At 42.0% G+C, this 19,469-nt stretch overlaps 1 protein-coding gene across 4 annotated transcripts in view; it reads right to left on the bottom strand.

Annotated features, from left to right (window-relative positions):
• Window positions 1-19,469, bottom strand: part of FAM122B (family with sequence similarity 122B) — a 50,805-nt gene that overhangs the window by 24,561 nt on the left and 6,775 nt on the right. For 2 of the 4 annotated variants that reach the window (XR_004539409.1, XM_033944150.1), the window contains exons 3-8: window positions 18,517-18,573; window positions 15,950-15,993; window positions 15,800-15,854; window positions 11,768-11,869; window positions 2,004-2,092; window positions 1,356-1,420 (exon numbers count right to left, since the gene is read on the bottom strand). Coding sequence is in view for 3 of the 4 variants with exons in the window: in XM_033944150.1 (XP_033800041.1) it covers window positions 1,356-1,420; window positions 2,004-2,092; window positions 11,768-11,869; window positions 15,800-15,854; window positions 15,950-15,993; window positions 18,517-18,573 (412 nt within the window). In the remaining variant the exon portion in view is untranslated. The remainder of the gene's footprint in view (window positions 1-1,355; window positions 1,421-2,003; window positions 2,093-11,767; window positions 11,870-15,799; window positions 15,855-15,949; window positions 15,994-18,516; window positions 18,574-19,469) is intronic. The other 2 variants (XM_033944153.1, XM_033944152.1) reach the window with 1 other exon arrangement.

Raw genomic sequence — 19,469 nt, 5'->3', positions numbered from 1 at the left:
AATCTATTATTAGCCAAATCAAGGTGTTTTGAGGTAGATAGAGGCTTTTAAAATAAAAACAGGAAATCCAAGATGACCGCGGCAGCAGCATTTTGTCACAAAAAAACAACCTGAGATAGCTTAAAGTTCCAAACATTCAGGGAAGCGGTTTCTGGAAGTTGGGGACCCTATAAGAAGCCCCATAGACCCTTAAATTTTGAATTTCAAGACCCACCCCCCATGTCTCCCATAGACAGTAATGCACTGTATTCATAGGACTGGAAAATGCTTTGCCTGCATCAGCTCTCTGTGCAGCTGAACTATGGAGAAGATTTCTGCCTCAAACAAGCTTGTAGATTCCTCTAGGTGCTTGTCTCCTCAGGCTGCCTTTTAGTCAGACTCAAGTGTATGAAACCCTCAACTCCACTAGCTCTTGACACGTCTTTGGAGTGGAGAACGCAGCTGGCATCTGCTACAGTTCTCTTGATCAACACGGGGTCATTCAGCCTGCATTCCAGGGAATCAGGGTGAGCTGCGCTCCCAGGGGGACCAACCCCAAGCTGCCACAAATGTTGTTGGTTGTAAAATGGTTCTCTTCTCCCCCCCCCTAACCAACCACATACAGCCCTCTGAATCCAGAGGCTGTCCCTGGATTTCTGGGAACCTCTGTAGCACGAGGAAGCCTCAAAAATCGGATAAAAAACCCGAAAATAAAGCAGATGCAAAGCAGAAAAAGAAACCTCTTCTTGCTTACAGAAGAAAAAACTGAGGAGCCGAGGCACTACCCAGTGACACAAGGAGGCAGAGTTGAAACTTTGTGGATAAAGGGAAGGAACGAACATGTCAAGCCTACTGTATCTTTTGCACTGTAAATAAATTATTAGTAAAAGCTACATCTTAAACACCACAGCCCAGTTCATTTTTAGGAACTGAAAGATTGGTGTCTGTCATCACTAACAAATGAATTTTAGTTTACTCAAGTGTTCCTCTGCTATCCATTATATACACCAGGGCTGCCCAAGTCTGGTCCTCGAGATCTACTGGCAGGCCAGGTTTTCAGGATATCCACAATGAATGTGCATGAGAAAGATTTGCCCGCACTTCCTTATTGGTATGCAAATCTCTCTCATGAATATTAATTGTGGATATCCTGAAAACCTGGCCTGCCAGTAGATCTCGAGGACCGGTCTTGGGCAGCCCTGATATATACTCATTTAAAGTCTGTTTCTTACTCTGACATTGGGCTGTTTAAAATTCAGATAGCAAATTAAGGCAGTTTATACAATGGCTTGGCACACCTTTTATAGAATTTTATATACAACAGCAAACATATACATAAATGTAATATTTCTGGTACCATAAGTATCAGACAGTACCTTTTCTTTTGATAGGACCGAGAACACTGGGCCTGATGCAGTTGATCGGACTTTGACTCCTCCTGCTAAGTAAAAGCCATAATACTGGCATCAGAAACAGACAGAACTTCTGTCCAATCACAACATGCCCCCACCAGGCAATGCTGAACATCTGGGCCAACTGAACAACACTAGCACAAGGGTCCATTAGCTCAGTCTCAAAGGCATTACAATTTTTGCAGTGCCCTGGCTCCAATAATACGGTTAGCATGCAAACTTAAATGTGTTTGTTTAACTTGACAGCCAGACTATGAGCAAACAATTTTATTAAACTTTAAATCTTATAAAAATGGAGAGGGTACTGAAGGACCCCACTCTAACCCCTAGAAAGAAGGTCAGAATAAAGACTGCTTTGTTTTTCTTGTGACTCTTGAATGAGATGCAGCAGGAATGCAGGGAAATCAGAATTTAAATAATAAAAAGAAAATAAGGAAAAAACAAACAATCATTCAAAAGGGTTTCTTTTTGCACTTAGAATATTTCAGTAATTTCAAGAGGTGTAAATAGTTGTCTGGATACAAACATTTATGATTTACTTATGGCACAGTTAAGTACTACACTCTTGCAAATAAAACACCAAGGCATAAAGTAAGAGTCAAATTCACTTACGTTGTAAACCGCCTTGTTGGGCTAGGAATAGGACTTGGAGGTAAGCCATTACTGCTCACGAACATTTGTAAAGATGGTGAAAAACATTGCTAAAGAAATAAGATACATTACTCATAGCTCAAGGATCTTATAACACTAACCATGTCAGTTTTCATGAAAAACTAATTTTCGGTTTTTCCTGAAATGCAACCTTAACACACTAGCATTTGCTGTTCATGGCAAAATTCTAATTTGCAATGGGCAAGAGAACTGAATTCATAATAGGACAACTGGAAAACCAATGGGATATTCTTTCTTGGATCAGCATTGCAGAAGAAAATATGATTCCAGCTGAACCAAACAGCAATCCAAAATAGCAGTGAAGTTTACTTTTCTCAGTATGTTATGGAACCAACCACATTTTACTACAAAAGTATTCAACTGGTGGAACTTAGCACACAAAGAGCTTCCCAGCAAAACACAGCAAGATATGGGATCAGAATAGAAGATCCTTAGTTGGAAGGAAACAAAGGTTAGTTTCTTTATTTTATTTTTATTTATTTGAATTTATGCTTTTCTCAGAAGTTCAAGTTGAGTTATATTCAGGTTCAGTAGGGTCTCCCCATCCCAGAAAACCTATAGACTAAGGCCTCCTTTTAAGAAAATGCGATAGCAGTTTCTAGCACAGGGAGCAGCGCTGAATGGCCCGCGCTGTTACTGACGCTCATAGAGTTCCTATGAGTGTCGGGAGCAGCGCGGGCCATTCAGCGCGGCTCTCTGCGCTAGAAACTGCTATCACAATTTCGCAAAAGAGGGGGTAAGTTTATACCTGATTCAAAGGACAGTAAAATTACGTGGCCAAGATCACAAGGAGTTTCTGTGAGATTTGGCTTCCCTGGTTTTCTACCTGCTACAAAGTCTCAGATCAAGCAGCAGTCTGTTACTGCAAGAGAAAGGGAAATTGGACAGTTTAAGCTAGTCTTGCAGTCCTAATCTGCAGGAATAGTCTATTCTGATGTTTTCATTTTCTATGATTCAAGGGAAACAGGAGACTATGCTACAAGTATGAACTTGCTCTGTATTTTGGTTTTGAATGTAGAATTATTTCAGTAGTACTGTGTCCATAATCAACAACATATTTAAATAAGATGCAGTTAAAATTACCAATATTTAGAACTTCACCACAATATCTACAATCTCAGGGGAGGGAGATACCTCGCATTGGCCTGAGAATCTGGGGAACTGGGTTTGATTCCCATTGTAGCTTCTTGTGACCCTAGACAATAATAATAATAATAATAACAGCTTATATACCGCAATACCATGAAGTTCTATGCGGTTTACAAAGATTAAGCAAAGGTACAAATTGATTGACTTTAAGAGGGGAGGAAGAAAGAGGGTTAATAGGACAGGAAATCCATTTTTGAGGAGAGAGTGATCAATAGAACAAGTTAATCGCTATAGAGGGGAGAGAGAAGAGAGGATCAGTTGTCTAGATACAAGTCACCTAGCCCTCCATTGCCTAGATTGTGAGCCCACTAGGGCGGTACTATTGAATCGATGACTCCTCTACCCTTAAAGAAAAAAAATAAAAACTCATGCACACAGGCTCCAAAGGGAGCTGGTCTCTGCACTTTTTGGCTAAGAATTATTTCAACAGTGAGGCTAGATGTTAAAGTGGGGACATAAAAGGAAGGGGTGGGGAGGATCAAGATTAATTTAGTTAAATATTCCAGTTACCTGATTATAATAGCAAGAGAGCTATCAGAGCAGATTGCCCATAGAGTCAGGCAATCAAGAGAATGGGACATAAAACCCTGCTAGATCCATTTTCACCAGGAAGGGGGGAGGGAAACCCCCATTTTACTGTACACTTCAAATCAATACTGTGAAAGGGGAACAGTGTTTTAAATGCTGTGAATAAATTGTTCTCATGTTTCATTAATCATGGTCACAGCCCCCAGTTTCCTGTAGAAAACTAGGGTAGATTCCGCAGTAACAAAATTCTGCAGCAATAATGTAGCACATTTGCCTATCTTGGTTCTGCATATTCAATAATTTAAGTTGCTTTTGCATAACAATAATAAAATGTTTTCCAAGCTTTATTTGTCTTTGACTATCTGATTTTTAGTTTCTTTGGGGAGTTTAATAGGCAAAGAATTTTGTATTAATGTGGAGACAGAGGGCAAGGAGAAGCAAGGATTCAGGATGGGATGGGAAAGAGGGAAGAGTTCAGGACTACCTTTTTCTCCCTTTCCCATAATATCCTCTCTTTCCTGTCCACTCTTCAACACAAACCCCTTTTTCAGTTCCCAACACCATCCCTTCATCACACCATGCTCCATTGGCCACAGCCCTCTCTATCTGAATTCCCTCCGCCATGCTAATTTTTCAGATGTGGAAGAGCTTCAAATCATCAGTCAGACCCAGGCAGCATAGGAAGAAAGAAGTGGCCCCATGTGCAGTTGCTCTTGTTGTCCACTTGTTTAAAGGTAGAAGGATGGAAGACGATTTGGGGAGAGTATTGGAATGTGCAGTGCGAGACACACTCCTCAACCTCAGAACCCAATTTGGCCCAGCCCCTGGTTTTCCAGTGACCAGTCTGTGTGGGACCAAGGAATTCCACAAAGAGGAAGATTTGGCATTTTATCCAGTGATACTGACCATAGAATATAGAAAATATGGATACAAAACTAGAGCTATATTTTTTGAAGACAAAAAACCTGCATGGGTACACAAAACTTCAATAAATATATTAAAAAATAAGCTGCATCATTAATTTACCTCTTTCCAACTGGCTAAAGCTCTCAGCCAAACCAAATAGCACAGTTACTTACCGTAACAGGTGTTATCCAGGGACAGCAGGTAGCAATTCTCACATATGGATGACATCAGCAAAGCCCGGATGCAGAAGCTCGCAAGCAGACTTGCTTGAAGAAACCAGAAGTTTCGAGTCAACCACACGAGTGTCTTCCCGCCCAGCGTAGGGCGTGTCTCCTCAGTTCAGATAGCTAGCAGAGAAGCCAACCAGGGGAGGTGGGTGGGTTGCGAGAATAGCTGCCTGCTGTCCCTGGATAACACCTGTTACGGTAAGTAACTGTGCTTTATCCCAGGACAAGCAGGCAGCCTATTCTCACTTATGAGTGACCTCCAAGCTAACCAGACAGAATGGGATGGTGAGAGTGTTGGCAATTTAGGAGAATAAATTTTGTAATACTGTTTGGCCAAACTGTCCATCCCATCTGGAGAAAATATCCAGACAATAGTGAAATGTGAAAGTATGAACCGAGGACCAAGTAGCAGCCTTGCAAATCTCCTCAATAGGTGTAGATCTGAGGAAAGCTACAGAAGCTGCCATTGCTCTGACTTTATGGGCTGTGACTCTACTCTGTAGGGGTAATCCAGCCTGGGCATAGCAGAATGAGATACAAGGGATTGGGCAACTTTCTGAAGAAAAGGGGATAGAAGAGTATGGATAGAGGACTACTACACAGGTCCTGGACCTGATGGGCCTCCGCGTGTGCGGACTGCTGGGCATGATGGACCTCTGGTCTGACCCAGCGGAGGCACTGCTTATGTGCTTATAAGCAGCCATCCAGTTGGAGATGGTACACTTAAAAATAGGATGTACCAACTTGTTTGGATCAAAGGAGACAAAAAGTTGAGGAGCAATTCAAGTTGTCCGCCAAGCAATTTTTCACCCCTTGGATGTAGACAGCTTTGAGGAAGGTGTTGTGGCGGATTGCCCAGTCCCAAACCTTCAGAGCTTCTTGACAAAGGGAGGCAGATCCCGTCCCTCCCTGTTTGTTGACATAATACATGGCGACTTGGTTATCCGTCCAAATGAGGACTACCTGGTCATGAAGAAGATGTTGAAAAGCGTGGAGAGCCTTGAGGATCGCTCTGAGTTCCAACAGATTGATAGGACACTGACGATCCGTACTGGTCTAGTGGCCTTGTGTACGGAGACCATCAAGATGAGCACCCCAAGCGTAGGTTGAAGAATCTGTCGTGAGGACCTTCTGATGGAGGGGTGTTTGAAAAAGCAAGCCTCTGGAGAGATTGGAAGAGTGCATCCACTAATGGAGAGACTGCTTCAATGAAGGAGTGACTGATATGTGTCGAGAAAGTCACAAACCTGTGTCCACTGAGATGCAAGGGTCCACTGAGGAATTCTGAGGTGAAGTCTGGCAAAAGGAGTCACGTGTACTGTGGAGGCCATGTGACCCAGAAGTACCATCATGTGTCTCGCTGAGATGGAAGAGCAGGAAGACACTGTATGACAGAGTTGAAGAAGAGCTTCCAGACGTTGTTGTGGGAGGAATGCTCTTAGTCGGACTGTGTCCAGGACAGCTCCGATGAATAGTAGATTCTGTGAGGGCTGAAGTTGGGATTTGGGAAAGTTGATTTCGAATCCCAAACTTTGTAGGAACCAGGTAGTCCATTGGGTCGCTACAATAACTCCCTGAGATGTTGAATCTTTGATGAGCCAATCGTCGAGGTAGGGAAATACCTGAAGACCATGATTCCTTAGAGCTGCTGCTACCACTACCAGCACTTGGTGAACACTCTGGGAGATGAAGCCAGGCCGAATGGCAGCACTCTGTATTGATAATGCAGATTCCCCACCCGAAATCTGAGATATTGACGGGAGGCCGGATGAATGGGAATATGAGTGTAGGCCTCCTTGAGATCCAGAGAGCATAACCAGTCGTTCTGCTCGAGAAGGAGATAAAGGGATGCCAGGGACAACATTCAAAATTTTTCTTTGACCAAAAACTTGTGGAGAGCCCTGAGATCCAGAATGGGCCACAGATCACCCATCTTCTTCGGAACAAAGAAGTAACGAGAGTAAAACCCCTTGTTCTGCTGGTCCAAAGGAATTGGTTCAATGGCATGGAGATGAGGCAAAGCTTGAGCTTCCTGAAGAAGAAGGGCGGTCTTGAAGGATTGGAAGGATACTCTCTTGGAGGAAGCTCTGGTGGAACCTGAGTGAAATGAAGAGAGTATCCTTCTCTGATGATGGTCAGTACCCAGAGGTTGGATGTAATTGTCATCCATCGGTGGTAAAAGTGATGGAGACGAACTCCTATAGGGGGAAGAGAAGTCAGACACAGAACGATAGAGGTTATGCTCTGTTTGAGACAGTCAAAAAGGCTGTGAAGCCTTAGGTGCAGCAGAAGGTTGAGATTTTTGTTGCTTCTGAGGCTGCTGTTTCTTAGGAGGAGGGCGAGTGTAAGGAGACGCTCTTGGAGCAAATGCCTCTGGTAAATGGGAGGAGGGCGTGTAGGCTTGGTAGGAGTCGGCTTTGGTTTAGGTCTGACAATAGAAGCAAAAGATTTTTCATGTTCAGACAACTTCTTGGTGGCAGCCTCGATCAATTCATCGAAGAGGTCATTGCCTGCACAAGGAAATATTAGCCAAACGGTCCTGAAGATTAGGATCCAAGTCAATGCTACGAAGCCAGGCAAGGCGACGCATGGCTACAGAACAAGCAGCCGCCCGGGCAGACAACTCAAAGGCATCACAAGACAACTGAAGTAGATGGAGTCTGAGTTGTGATAGAGAAGTGATGACTTCCTGAAATTCAAAGTGTTTTTGAGTGTCTAAATAGGTAAGAAATTTAGGCAAATGAGCAATAAGGAACTCAAAATAGGTGACAAAATGGAAGTTATAATTGAGGACTTTAGAGGACATCATGGCATATTGATAGATGCGACGCCCAAATTTGTCCATAGTTTCCCTTCTCTTCCAGGAGGAACTGTGGCATAAACCTTGGAAGGATGGGACCTCTTCAAGGAGAACTCCACAAGTAGGGACTGATGAGATAACTGTGAATTATCAAATCCCTTACAATGTAGTGTTTTGTATCTGGAGTCCAATTTGCCTGGAACCGCTGGAATTGCATAAGGAGTTTCTAGGCATCTGGTAAAGGTTTGAGACAAAAGCTTGTGAATAGGAAGCTTAAGTGACTCTGCTGGAGGAAGATGCATGACTTCAAGATACTCCTTAGAGTATTTGGAACCAGCATCTAGTTGAAGGTCCAAGTCCACAGCCATCTGACGAAGAAAAAATGAGAAAGATAGCTGATCTGGCAATGTTTTGCCTCAAGAAGGACTCGAGGTCGTTGAGGCAGCCTGGGTCGAAGATGAAGCTTCGGCCGGAAAAAAGGCCTCAAAAGAATAGGGAGACTTGGACGAGGCTATGGAAGCTGCTGAATACTTGAAGTATGGAAATGGAGACCTCGAACGAGGAGTCGGCGGTCTAGTAGAAGCTGGTGTAGATCGAAGCTTAGTGAAAGAAGGACACTCCTTAGAGGAAGAACTATGCCTGGAAAGATGCCTCAATGAAGGTCTTGATCGTTGATGAGAACGGTGCTTGGAAGCAGATCTCAAAGATCGAGGAGACTTTGCCTCGGAGACTATAGCAGCCGATGCCACCAAAGAATGGATGGGACTGGAGGCCGTGGAACGAAGCTCCAGAGGCTTGATGGAAGAACCTCGATGCACTCCCAAAGACTCTACTCCTGGTATAGAGTGTGAGAATTCCTGCCGAGGCACTTGCAAAGAATCTGCTCCTTGCTTCACGTGCTTAGATGCTAGACCAGACAATCGCAGAGACTCTGCTTCCTGCATAGTGCGTGAAACGTCAGCCGATGGCAGTGGAAGAGACTCGACCTCGCGGGAGTCTGCAGAATGCCCAGGCTGGATTAGAGTAGCTAGCTTCGGTCCCATTTTGGTAAGGAACTGAAGAAATTGCTGCTCTAACATGGTCTGGAAGGAAGCCGGCAAAGATGGATCCGCTTCTGAAACCGGACCACCTGCCTTGGCTGGAGGTTCCACCGAGGCAGTGGAAATGTGCTTCAACTTAGAAGTCTTAGGCACCTTAAGCACTACCGGTGGAACTGTCTGCTGAGCTATCTGACCTGAGGAAACAGGGGAAGATGTAGCAGACGTCGTCAAAGAAAGAGCCGTTGCAAATGAAGAAGTTCTGATGAGGCTCGAAGTCGAAGCAGTGGAGGCAGGAGGGCCCTCGGTCAAAGGTGAGACATAAGTAGGCTTCAAAGTGGAAGATGTGGATGAATCCATCTGGAAGAGCTTCTCCACCGAAAATTGACGACGTTTAAGAGCTCGAGATTGAAGGGTAGCACAGCATTCCCATGACTTCAGATGATGTTGTGGCCCAAGGCACTTGAGGCACCTAGAGTGAGGGTCCGTGAGAGAAATCAAACGTTGACACTGGCTACACTTCTTGAATCCTGTCGCTGGCCGGGACATAGAAGGAAAAACAGCCGCTGCAAGAGAGTCAAAGACAGACTTCTCGGCTCCGCGGAAAATTGAGAACTGAGGAGACGCGCCCTACACTGGGTGGGAAGGCACTCGCGCGCGCGGGGCGGTCGACTCTAAACTTCTAGTTTCTTCAAGCAAGTCTTCTTGCGAGCTTCCACATCCGGGCTCCGCTGATGACATCACCCATATGTGAGAATAGGCTGCCTGCTTGTCCTGGGATAAAAAAATTCTACCATAAGAAAGCTATGTCATTGTTCTATAGTATGAAACACCAGGCACTTTAGTACAAGTTCTAGAATGGAGGGTTTTCAACAACACAATCCCACAATAGTGAAAGATTATTCCACTGTCTTACCACACATCATTCCAAGTGATTATTTATTCAATTTTTAGGTCCTCAGCGGGCCACCACACACTCAAATATTTTCATAGCGTGAGGCTTTATGCTCATATTCGTCATTGGACCATTATTTGCTTTCAGTTTTTATATATAAATTACGTTTTAATTATGTGAATGCTAAAGGTACTTAGCTTAGAGTTTTGACGCTAGCCGGGAGGGTAGAAACATCCGTCACCAACATGTTTCGCCCATATTATTTAAGGGCTTTGTCAAGGCACCCTCTCCCGTTCTCAACTATTATGCTTCCACCATCGCGTCTCCGACGAAATCCGTCGGAGACGCGATGGTGGAAGCATAATAGTTGAGAATGGGAGAGGGTGCCTTGACAAAGCCCTTAAATAATATGGGCGAAACATGTTGGTGACGGATGTTTCTACCCTCCCGGCTAGCGTCAAAACTCTAAGCTAAGTACCTTTAGCATTCACATAATTAAAACGTAATTTATATATAAAAACTGAAAGCAAATAATGGTCCAATGACGAATATGAGCATAAAGCCTCACGCTATGAAAATATTTGAGTGTGTGGTGGCCCGCTGAGGACCTAAAAATTGAATAAATAATCACTTGGAATGATGTGTGGTAAGACAGTGGAATAATCTTTCACTGTTGTGGGATTGTATTGTTCTATAGTATGACACGTGAAAGTAAAGGTGCTGTATGTGCATTTAATGCAAAAACAGATAAAATTCATAATAAAAACTTTAAACTTGATTAAGCATCATAGGTGAAATTATGTGTTGCCTGATAATTTCATTTCCTTTAGTCTGCTACACCATTCTGAACAAGTGGTATTAACCCCGTCTATCAGCAGATGGAGGAAGGGAAAAAAATTGGTCTTTTCCAGTGAAGCCACCAATATAACCTGCTGGCGCTCAGGGAAACTTCCAGTATGCTACTGCCAAAGCAGCAGGTGGATCCATGCCCCATCAACCACTGCAGTAGCAATGAACAGCAAGCAAGCATATCATCACAGAGTGGCACTCACCACCCTTCATCTCCAACAGGTAGCAAACTAAATATGAACCACTTTTAAGAAGCGATCTCCTTTCCTGATGTTATATCCTCCCCTCTCTTCCTCTCTTTTTAATTTGGTTTTTAATGATGCAATTATTAACTTTCCCTTCCCCCTTCACCCTCAAGCTCATGTTCGTATTTGTAATTTGTCCATTTAATGTTCACATTTCCCCTCCCCTTATAATAATTTATTTTAACCTTTCATTTTTAACACTGTACACCGGCCAGGTGCTCGGCAATGGTCGGTATATTAAAATTAATAAACTTGAACTTGAATTCGACTTGTACCTCTTTGACAAGACCCCATAGAGCCGACCCACAAGCCTCACCCAGTGGATGATAAAAAGCATGACTGGTGGCAACAAAATCCAGCTCTGCACTCAACTAGGTCTGGGGTCAGATAACTTGGGAGCAGCTGTTAAGCTCTACCACACTATGCAGCCTCAGCCAGCAGAGCATGAAGCTAGGCCAAAGACCAGAAGCACCAGCCTGAACAACCTGGCTAGAGGTAGTGAAAAATACTGGAAGTCTCCTTGAGTACCAACAGGTTATACTGATGGCTTCACTGGGGGAAGAAAATGTTTTTTTCTCTATTTCCATCTGCTGGTAGGACAGGATAACATCCACATGTTCAGAATGGGTACAGCCTGACAACAAGAAAACAGTTTGGCATTCAGAAAGATCCTACAGTAGTGTACATATCTACCTCTTTTTCATGAAAAAATTGCACACAACACTTTTGCTTTCAGGTGATGAGCAGTTTCCCAGCATATGCTGGCCTTAAATTCACTGTTGAATCACATGCTGTTTTAATGTCAATAAATAGGCAGGTTTCAGCAGGATGGTCCTCTGCCTTTTTTTTTTTTTAAAGTAACTCTGTATTAATTTTGCCTCAACATTCCCAGTTCATTACCCTTGGCCTAGTGGTTAGGACTGCAGCCTCGGCACTCTGAGGTTGCAGGTTCAAGCCCAGCGATGCTCACTTTAACCCTGGGCAAGCCATTTAACACTTCACTGGCCCAGGTACATTATTCAGATTGTGAGCAGTGTATAAATATTAAAATAAATAAATGTGCCTTACCTTCCCTATTCCTCTAGTGGGCGAAGGGGCTGGGGAAACTGGGATGAAGTCAATCCGCTTTGGAGAAGAGGATTTCTCTGATCTATCAAAGTCATTATCACTCTGCAAATTTAACATGAATACTGTAAATCACTATATGTATTTCAGCACAAGCTAAATAGCCATAGAAACAATACATTCCATAATAATGTCTAGGAATTCCTTTTACACTTTTAAAATAACATTGCACATATTATCTTATGTTCATTATTTAAAAGTACACAGAGTATGTGGCCCATTTATTAATTAATCTCCACTGGCTTCCAGTAAGTTAGTGGATTTGGCATCATGTTTCTTTCTATGTTCAATGGATTAAATTCAAAATTCCTTCTACCCCATCATATCCTTTTCCCAGTCTAATTATTTAGCTAACTATCTCACTCCTTATGTCCCTTCTAGAGCTTTACAGCCTTCTCAGATCCATCTTCTCACAATTCCCTCTCCATCTCACATTTGTTTAGACCACTGTGGCTTTTACTTATTTGGCACCTGCTCTTTGGAATGTGATCAGAAAATGTTCCTTCTAAATTAAGGCCAAATTGAAGATTTTGGGGGTTTTTTTCCAATAGGAATTTAATCTGGATGTGTGCAGTTGTGCTCAATCTGGTAGCTTTCACTTCTTTCTTCTTTTCTTTTATAGTGCAGTTTGACCAGACGTTTGATCTAACAAGTATTTTGAATAGAACACTGAAAAGAGATTATGTACTTACCCTGGTAAACTCTTTTCCAGTAGATAGGTGAGACATTCTATTCTAGATAGTAGGGTTATTTCCCTTTAGTAGCATGGTTGCAGAAGGAATCCACTCTGGATTTTTCACTCTGCCTCTACAAGACTTCACTGATCAGTTTAGCGCCCTCTACAGTACCCAAGCATCGAGAAGCACCAAATATATGTGAAGTAGAGGCACCAATAGCAACAGGCTCAAACCAAATGTTCTGCTCAAGAATTCAATCAACAGTAAAGAGAAATGCCAACACTGGCTTCAGAGAAGTTGAGAAACCATTCCCCAATAAATGGAACATATATCCAAATTCTTTCCAGCCCACAAGGTCTGACAGGTATCCAAGAAACAGCTTGGAAAGGCATAAACAGCCCAAACTGCAAGCAGATGCAGTAAATACTTGGCGGGAGTCTAGAATGTCTCACCTATCTACTGGAAAAGAGCTTACCAGGGTAAGTACATAATCTCTTTTTCCAGTGCAATAGTCCAGTGCGAAGTCCAGTTTGGAACCTGACCAAATAAACTCCAAGACCCACCGGTCGGGCATAACGCACATCCATACAGGCAGAAATGTTCTGAGACAACCCCCAATCCACAGAGGGACCTAGCACCATTGTGCCTGTGCATCAGGAGGTGCAGCACTGAAGTCGGGAGGCTAGAACGCCTGTATCCACTATATCAGCATTGGTAGCCCTGAGAAAACACCTATGACGTGTCACTTGCACATGGTTGGAAGCGTTGGGCGCCAAGAAATCAGAATGACCAGAACACCAGGAGGGCCAGGTCTACTATCAGGCCAAATTGTAGGATGACAGTCTAGTCTAGAATCCATGAAATCCTGTCAAACAATTTCTGAAAAGGCAGCCCAGCCAAAGAAGCCTTGAAAGTGGAAACAGCAGCCCACTGCAGGCAGAGATGGATTACTCTGACACCCGAGTCAAACTTGCATAAACAGGGTATGCAAAGCATTCGGCAAATAAACAGTGCCCGCCAAAACAAAATGGAAAAGAAGGAACCACCGCCACAAAACATCGCCAAAGCAGCTTTGATGCTTAAGGCAGCTGTGTCACCCACCTTGGAAGGAAAGGCACATTTTGTGACTTGCGCTATCAAAAATCCACCCTGGGTTGACCCAAAGCTGCTAACACTTCCTTGCCATAAAATCCCAGTGTGGCATACATAGCTCTAGCAAAGTCAGAGCCCTCTCAGGAGAATTAAACTGCTCCAAAACCAGAATGCACATATCAGGGTACCAGGGAAAGGTAACAAGTATACAACACAAAGCCAGGAGGAAGAAGTGGCCTTAGTTGGCTGAGAGAACAAAAAGACCTCCTGTAAAGGTCTGGCAAAGCTGCAAATTCAAATAGATAGGCTCGTGAGAGCATCTCCAGGCTCCCAAAATCCCAGAGGGAAACACAGATCAAGCACACAGTTCCCGATTTCCCATCCCGGGAAACACTGCACCTGTAAATAAGGGGTCAGCAAGCAAATCATCCGAACCCGGATCCCCCAGATCAGGGTCAGGCAGCGTAAACATCATGGCGGATGAGTCTAGGACGTGTCCAAAGGAGTAACGTCCCTGAGAGACGCCGTATAGGCAGATTGCGATTGAACAGGGAGAAAACACAGTGCTCCAAAATCCAGAACACAAAAATTTCCAAAATGGTGAAAGGTGTCCAGCTCCTGGGGCATAGGTCATATAAATGTAGCAAAATTGAACTTTTTGAGGCTGCACAGGATCCGCAGCCTGGTGGATGAAATTACCAGCCTTGCCGAGCCCGAAAACCATGAAGGCTGTTCCACTGGGCTAGTGTTTATTCACCTGCTTCAGCAGGGAAGAGGCTAAGCTGGATGCAACATGTGGTGCAAAAACGCTCTAAAAGTGCCAAAATTAGGCAATCCTGGCAAGAATCCACAAGACGAGAGCTCAAGGACTCCAATCCAGCAAGTTTCAGGCAGATTTTGCAGATTTTAAGAAGCAGGGAACTTTAGAAAAGATGGCTGCAGTCACAAAATTTGCGCCAAAATTGCAATATTTTTCACATTTCCCAAACTTTAAAAACAACGATTTTAGGATTTTTCAGGAGGGGGAACATAGGGGATCAAAGCCACTGAAAACCCCACTTTTCAAACCTCCTTGATGTCTCTCACAGGATGTCTATATATTTTGTTGATGTTTAATTTAATGTGAGTTTTGAATTTGGAAAAAAAAAAATGTGGGTTTTCCTCCCCATTTTTTGTTTCGGAGTTTTTTTTACTTCCCGTCCTTCTCTGCATAGCGACCAATGATGAGAGAAAAGACTCTTTTTTGAACAGTTGCTCTACTGCAGGGGTGTCAAAGTCCCTCTTCGAGGGCCACAATACAGTTGGGTTTTCACGATTTCCCCAATGAATATGCATGAGATCTATTAGCATACAATGAAAGCAGTGCATGCAAATAGATCTTATGCATATTCATTGGGGAAATCCTGAAAACCCGACTGGATTGCGGCCCTCAAGGAGGGACTTTGACACCCCTGCTCTACTGAGTAATATCCTTAGGATTTTGAGGCCAGTGGGTAAATTGAATTAATACATTTTATGTAATTTACCGGATATTAACATTTTATAGATACAATTTTTTGAATTTAGAGTAGGACAACCAGGATGGTCACTTTAGGGCACTGCCAGTAATCACAAGCCTGAGCATGAAATCAATAGTGTTGTACAGGTCCTTCATTAACCCAATATGCCCCAAGTGCATACAAACTAGGACCACTGAGCTGCCTTTCACTAACCCAACTTGCCCTGAGCATACTCAACTCAGAAGTGTGAAAGACCCCTACCACCATAACCCACTCCCTCTCTGAGAGGGGAACAGTGGAGGAATAAAGAAGAAAAAAATACCATCATTACTGCCATTCAGGATACCACCCACCCCAATGCACACTGAATGAATCAATCAAATGTAGTAAATTTGAGATTTTTGACATTTGTGGAAATGTTTGTTCCCAGAAGTTACAAAGGAAAATTTCAAAGACCAAACAGAATTTAAAAAAAGTAGTAACAGCATTTTTCAAACATCATACAAGCAGTGGCAATTCTTTGCCTGGTCACTGACCTGAATTTTTCTGAATCTGCTTGGGATGCAAGGTGGAGCTACTGTTGGGCCCAACCTAGTACTTTTTTTAAAAAAATTTCTTATTTGCAAACCATTTGTTTAAAAAGGAAAATAGCTGTCATAAAAAAAAAAAAAACAGAGTTGTGCACATGTATACAGTGGAGACATTACCAGACTTAAACTTTCTTCCCATGACTGGCTCATCTGCATTGCTGTTTGCACTTCCCTAAAATAAAAAAAAACATTCTCATTATAAGTAACCAAGCCCAATAGTCAATGGCTGCTATACATCATTTCTCTGACTGCCTTTTGCATCCTGACCTCTCATGAGCAGTTTCTCTGTTCATCAAGTCCACACCTTCTTCCTGCAGAGCACAAGCAGTAAAGAGGTTAATAAAGAGCCTATCACTGGCTTTCTTTTCTTTTCTCTCCCATCATAATAAAGGCATTTCTTACCAAAACAGAGTGTCAAGTTTTGGCTATCAAGCACAGCACTGCATTTGTACAAAGTTTCTCTTATGAGGACATTGATCTTTTACTCAAGGCACAACCATGTGGATGGTGCTATGCTCAGCTAACCAGGATGGCAGAGACCTAATGAGGAAGTCAAAAACTGATTTGGATAAAGAGCAGTATTCCACAAGCTGGTAGCTAGGATATGGGCAATGTAAACTTTTATAACTGGAGAAAACTGAGTAAGTTACTTGATCTTCTTCTATCATCATCTAGTTTCCCAACTTTGTCCAGAAGGCACACCTAACCACTTTTTTAGGATATCTGTAGTGAATATTGTGACAAGGACTCTTGTTAGCAGCCCTTCAGGAGGATGGTTTAAGAGCCTGCCTCCCTCAGCTTAGGCTCTTTCAAGCTAAGATTAGAGACTTGTCTTTAAATAAAGAGATCAGAGACAGTCCACCACTATCCTTCGTATTGGCAAGTTTATTCGGTTTCACTTCCATAACACTGAATATCCTTCTTTCTGTAAGTTAGAACCAAAACTTGTATACTTGAATATAAACCGATCCGAATATAAACCAAGGTGAAATCCCTCAAAAAAAAAAAGGTTGACTCGAATATTCTATAAACAGAGATTAGAAATTTGGGTAGAGAAAATCTTAAGAAAAGATAGGGCAAACATTCTATTAGTCTCAGAAAAACCTTACCCCTCTTTTTCTTTGGGTTAAACATTTGCAAGACATTAAATAAATGCCTCTCCCCAGATGACTCTCAACATTGCCCTTCATACACAACTCAAAGAAGCAAGGACACTTTGGAACAAGAGGACATAGAATGAATGATCAAATCACCCATCTTGGTAACTAACATACACAGTTCTGAACTCAAATGTATGCAGGTAGTGTATTTTTTAGAACAGCATTTAAAATTTAACAAATTAATTATATTCTCATGTGCATTTTGCATATTTTTAATTTCATATCCTGCTCCAAGTAAATTTTGGAAGAGTGGGTAATAAGGATGCTGAAATAATAAAATATATCCTCTTTCAAATGAATTGTAGCTAGCCTAGAAAACAAGCTTTTATAGGAGGGCCCAGGCCCAGATCAACAACTCTGGCAATGTTAATTGTTGTATCAAACGCTCACAAGATTTTATGGGAGTAAAGCCATCATAACCTTAATCCTCACTATAATGTCACTAGTCTTCACCATGGAGGATTAATAAAACTTTTTCAATATCATCTACAAAAACAATCAATATAGATCTTATATTACGGTGCTCAGTGAAAACCTGATAACAATAATTGTGACCAACAGACGCCAATAATTTAGGCTTCAAACATCATTGCACCCTTCCTGCCTGCCATCTAAACGGTGTTACATTAAAAAAGGGAAGTAAACTTGTACTTATCTTCAATGGCTCCAAATCTTCACAATCAGTTGCTCTCAATATTCCAAGTGTTCACAGTGCTCCCAAAATTGTGTCATAGTAATATGTTCAATAAAAAAGTCCACCACTATTATTGCATTTTTTTCTTTGTTCTTTTTATGTTCCTTAATAATTCTGTTAAATCACCATGAGGTCCTTTTATTAAGGTGCGCTAACCAATTTAGTGCACGCTAAATGCTAAGACATCCAAAGGATATAACTGATGCCTTAGCATTTAGCCCACGCTAATATTTATTAAGGTGTGCTAATCGGTTAGCGTGCCTTAAAAAAACAACCCCCATATTCCTAAAATCCAAACGTGCTGCAAAGTGTACTCTTCCTCAACACGAATCGAGTTTCTGCAATCGCTTATTCAGGAGGAAGAGCTGCAAAGAATGGAATATTGAATTATCAAAAAAAAAGTTTCTAAACTTCTCTGTTCCAACATGTCTCCCACCAGTTCTTTCCAACTATTTCACCTACTAGTTTCCAAAGCACAATGATAGGCTCTGTGTAGCCTAGTAGGTGAAACAGTTGGAAAGAACTGGTGGGAGACATTTTGGAACAGAGAAGTTTAGAAACTTTTTTTTTGATAATTCAATATTCCATTCTTTGCAGCTCTTCCTCCTGAAGAAGCGATTGCAGAAACTCAATTCGTGTTGAGGAAGCATACACTTTGCAGCGCATTTGGATGTAAGGAATATGTCTGCTGTCATTAATTATGTAAAACATGCTCAATTTTCTACCTTTTATTTACCCACAAATTTTTTTTTAGTGCAATATATAGTGATAATTGATCTATTACAGATCACTAAGGCTAAACAAAATTAGAAACATGGAGGTTCTTGTGGGATGCAATTAATCAGTTTTTATTCTATTTATCTTCTCACCACTGCTTTCTGAAATTTTATATCAACAACCAACAAAGATTAAAAGTTCTTAACATTAGCTCAAAATTCATTTTCAGGATAGTTCAAATGTAAAAAAGTAAATGCATTTACCCTTTTGAGTTGGTAAAGTCTGCTGCTTGGAATACGAATTGGAGAGGACGATGACAGCTGTGAAAACACGCAAATTAATAAGCAATACTCAATGAATCATTATTCTACACTCAGTTCAAATTCCAACCAGTTTCATGGCAGGGTCAATAACTTATTGGGATTTTATATACAGTAAAATCTTGGATTGCAAGTGTTTTTTGGGGGAAAAAAGTAAATCTTATGGAGCGAAAAATACGGTTTGTTATGTGCAAACATTGAACTGTAGTTCTACATTCAGTCAGTATTCATCAGTGTGGCTTTGGAGCAAGTTGGATAGGACTTTCTGTGCTCCTTCCTATCAACTAATAAGTTGATAGGAAGGAGGAGTTGCTTCTGTTTCTCATTCTTTATGAGACTTGAATTATACTGCACCATTAGGGCAATTGCTCTTTCGGTGAAGTCATTGACTGTCACTGATGATGCTGACTGCTTCAAATACTGGTAGTTTGTATCATCTCTCCAGTTTTCAGGTCTTTTAGAGAAACTGTTGAGCCTTTTCCTGTCCATTTGTGTCAAGAACATCAAATAAAACATAAGTTCTGTTATACATGATGTCAAGCCAATGGCAAACTTACTAAATGTTTCCTCTCACACTCTCTTTCTATCCTCCTTCTTTGCAAGTAGTGTCAATGTCGGCCATGCTGCATGATAAAACATCTTGCCTCTCCATGACAACAAATTGTCTGTCTTCTTCAATAATCATTGTGACTAATGCATCATTGGTAGCAACTTCAAAAAGATGGATGAGATGTTCTTTGAAGGCTTCTTAATTCACCAGATCACGCTTGTTTCATCTGTGCCAGTTCTATTTGGGCTTCTCATATTCATCCCTGAGTTTATTCACTGATGTGATATTCTTACACGCTGCCAAATTTCCAAGGCCTTGAATATGGCCAGATTAGCTCTCTTTCAAA

The sequence above is a fragment of the Geotrypetes seraphini genome, chromosome 5 (genome assembly GCF_902459505.1).
Source record: "Geotrypetes seraphini chromosome 5, aGeoSer1.1, whole genome shotgun sequence".
Taxonomy (NCBI): domain Eukaryota; kingdom Metazoa; phylum Chordata; class Amphibia; order Gymnophiona; family Dermophiidae; genus Geotrypetes; species Geotrypetes seraphini.
The sequence above is the reverse complement of the archived record's forward strand: the minus strand, read 5'-3'. Positions and strand labels throughout refer to the sequence as shown.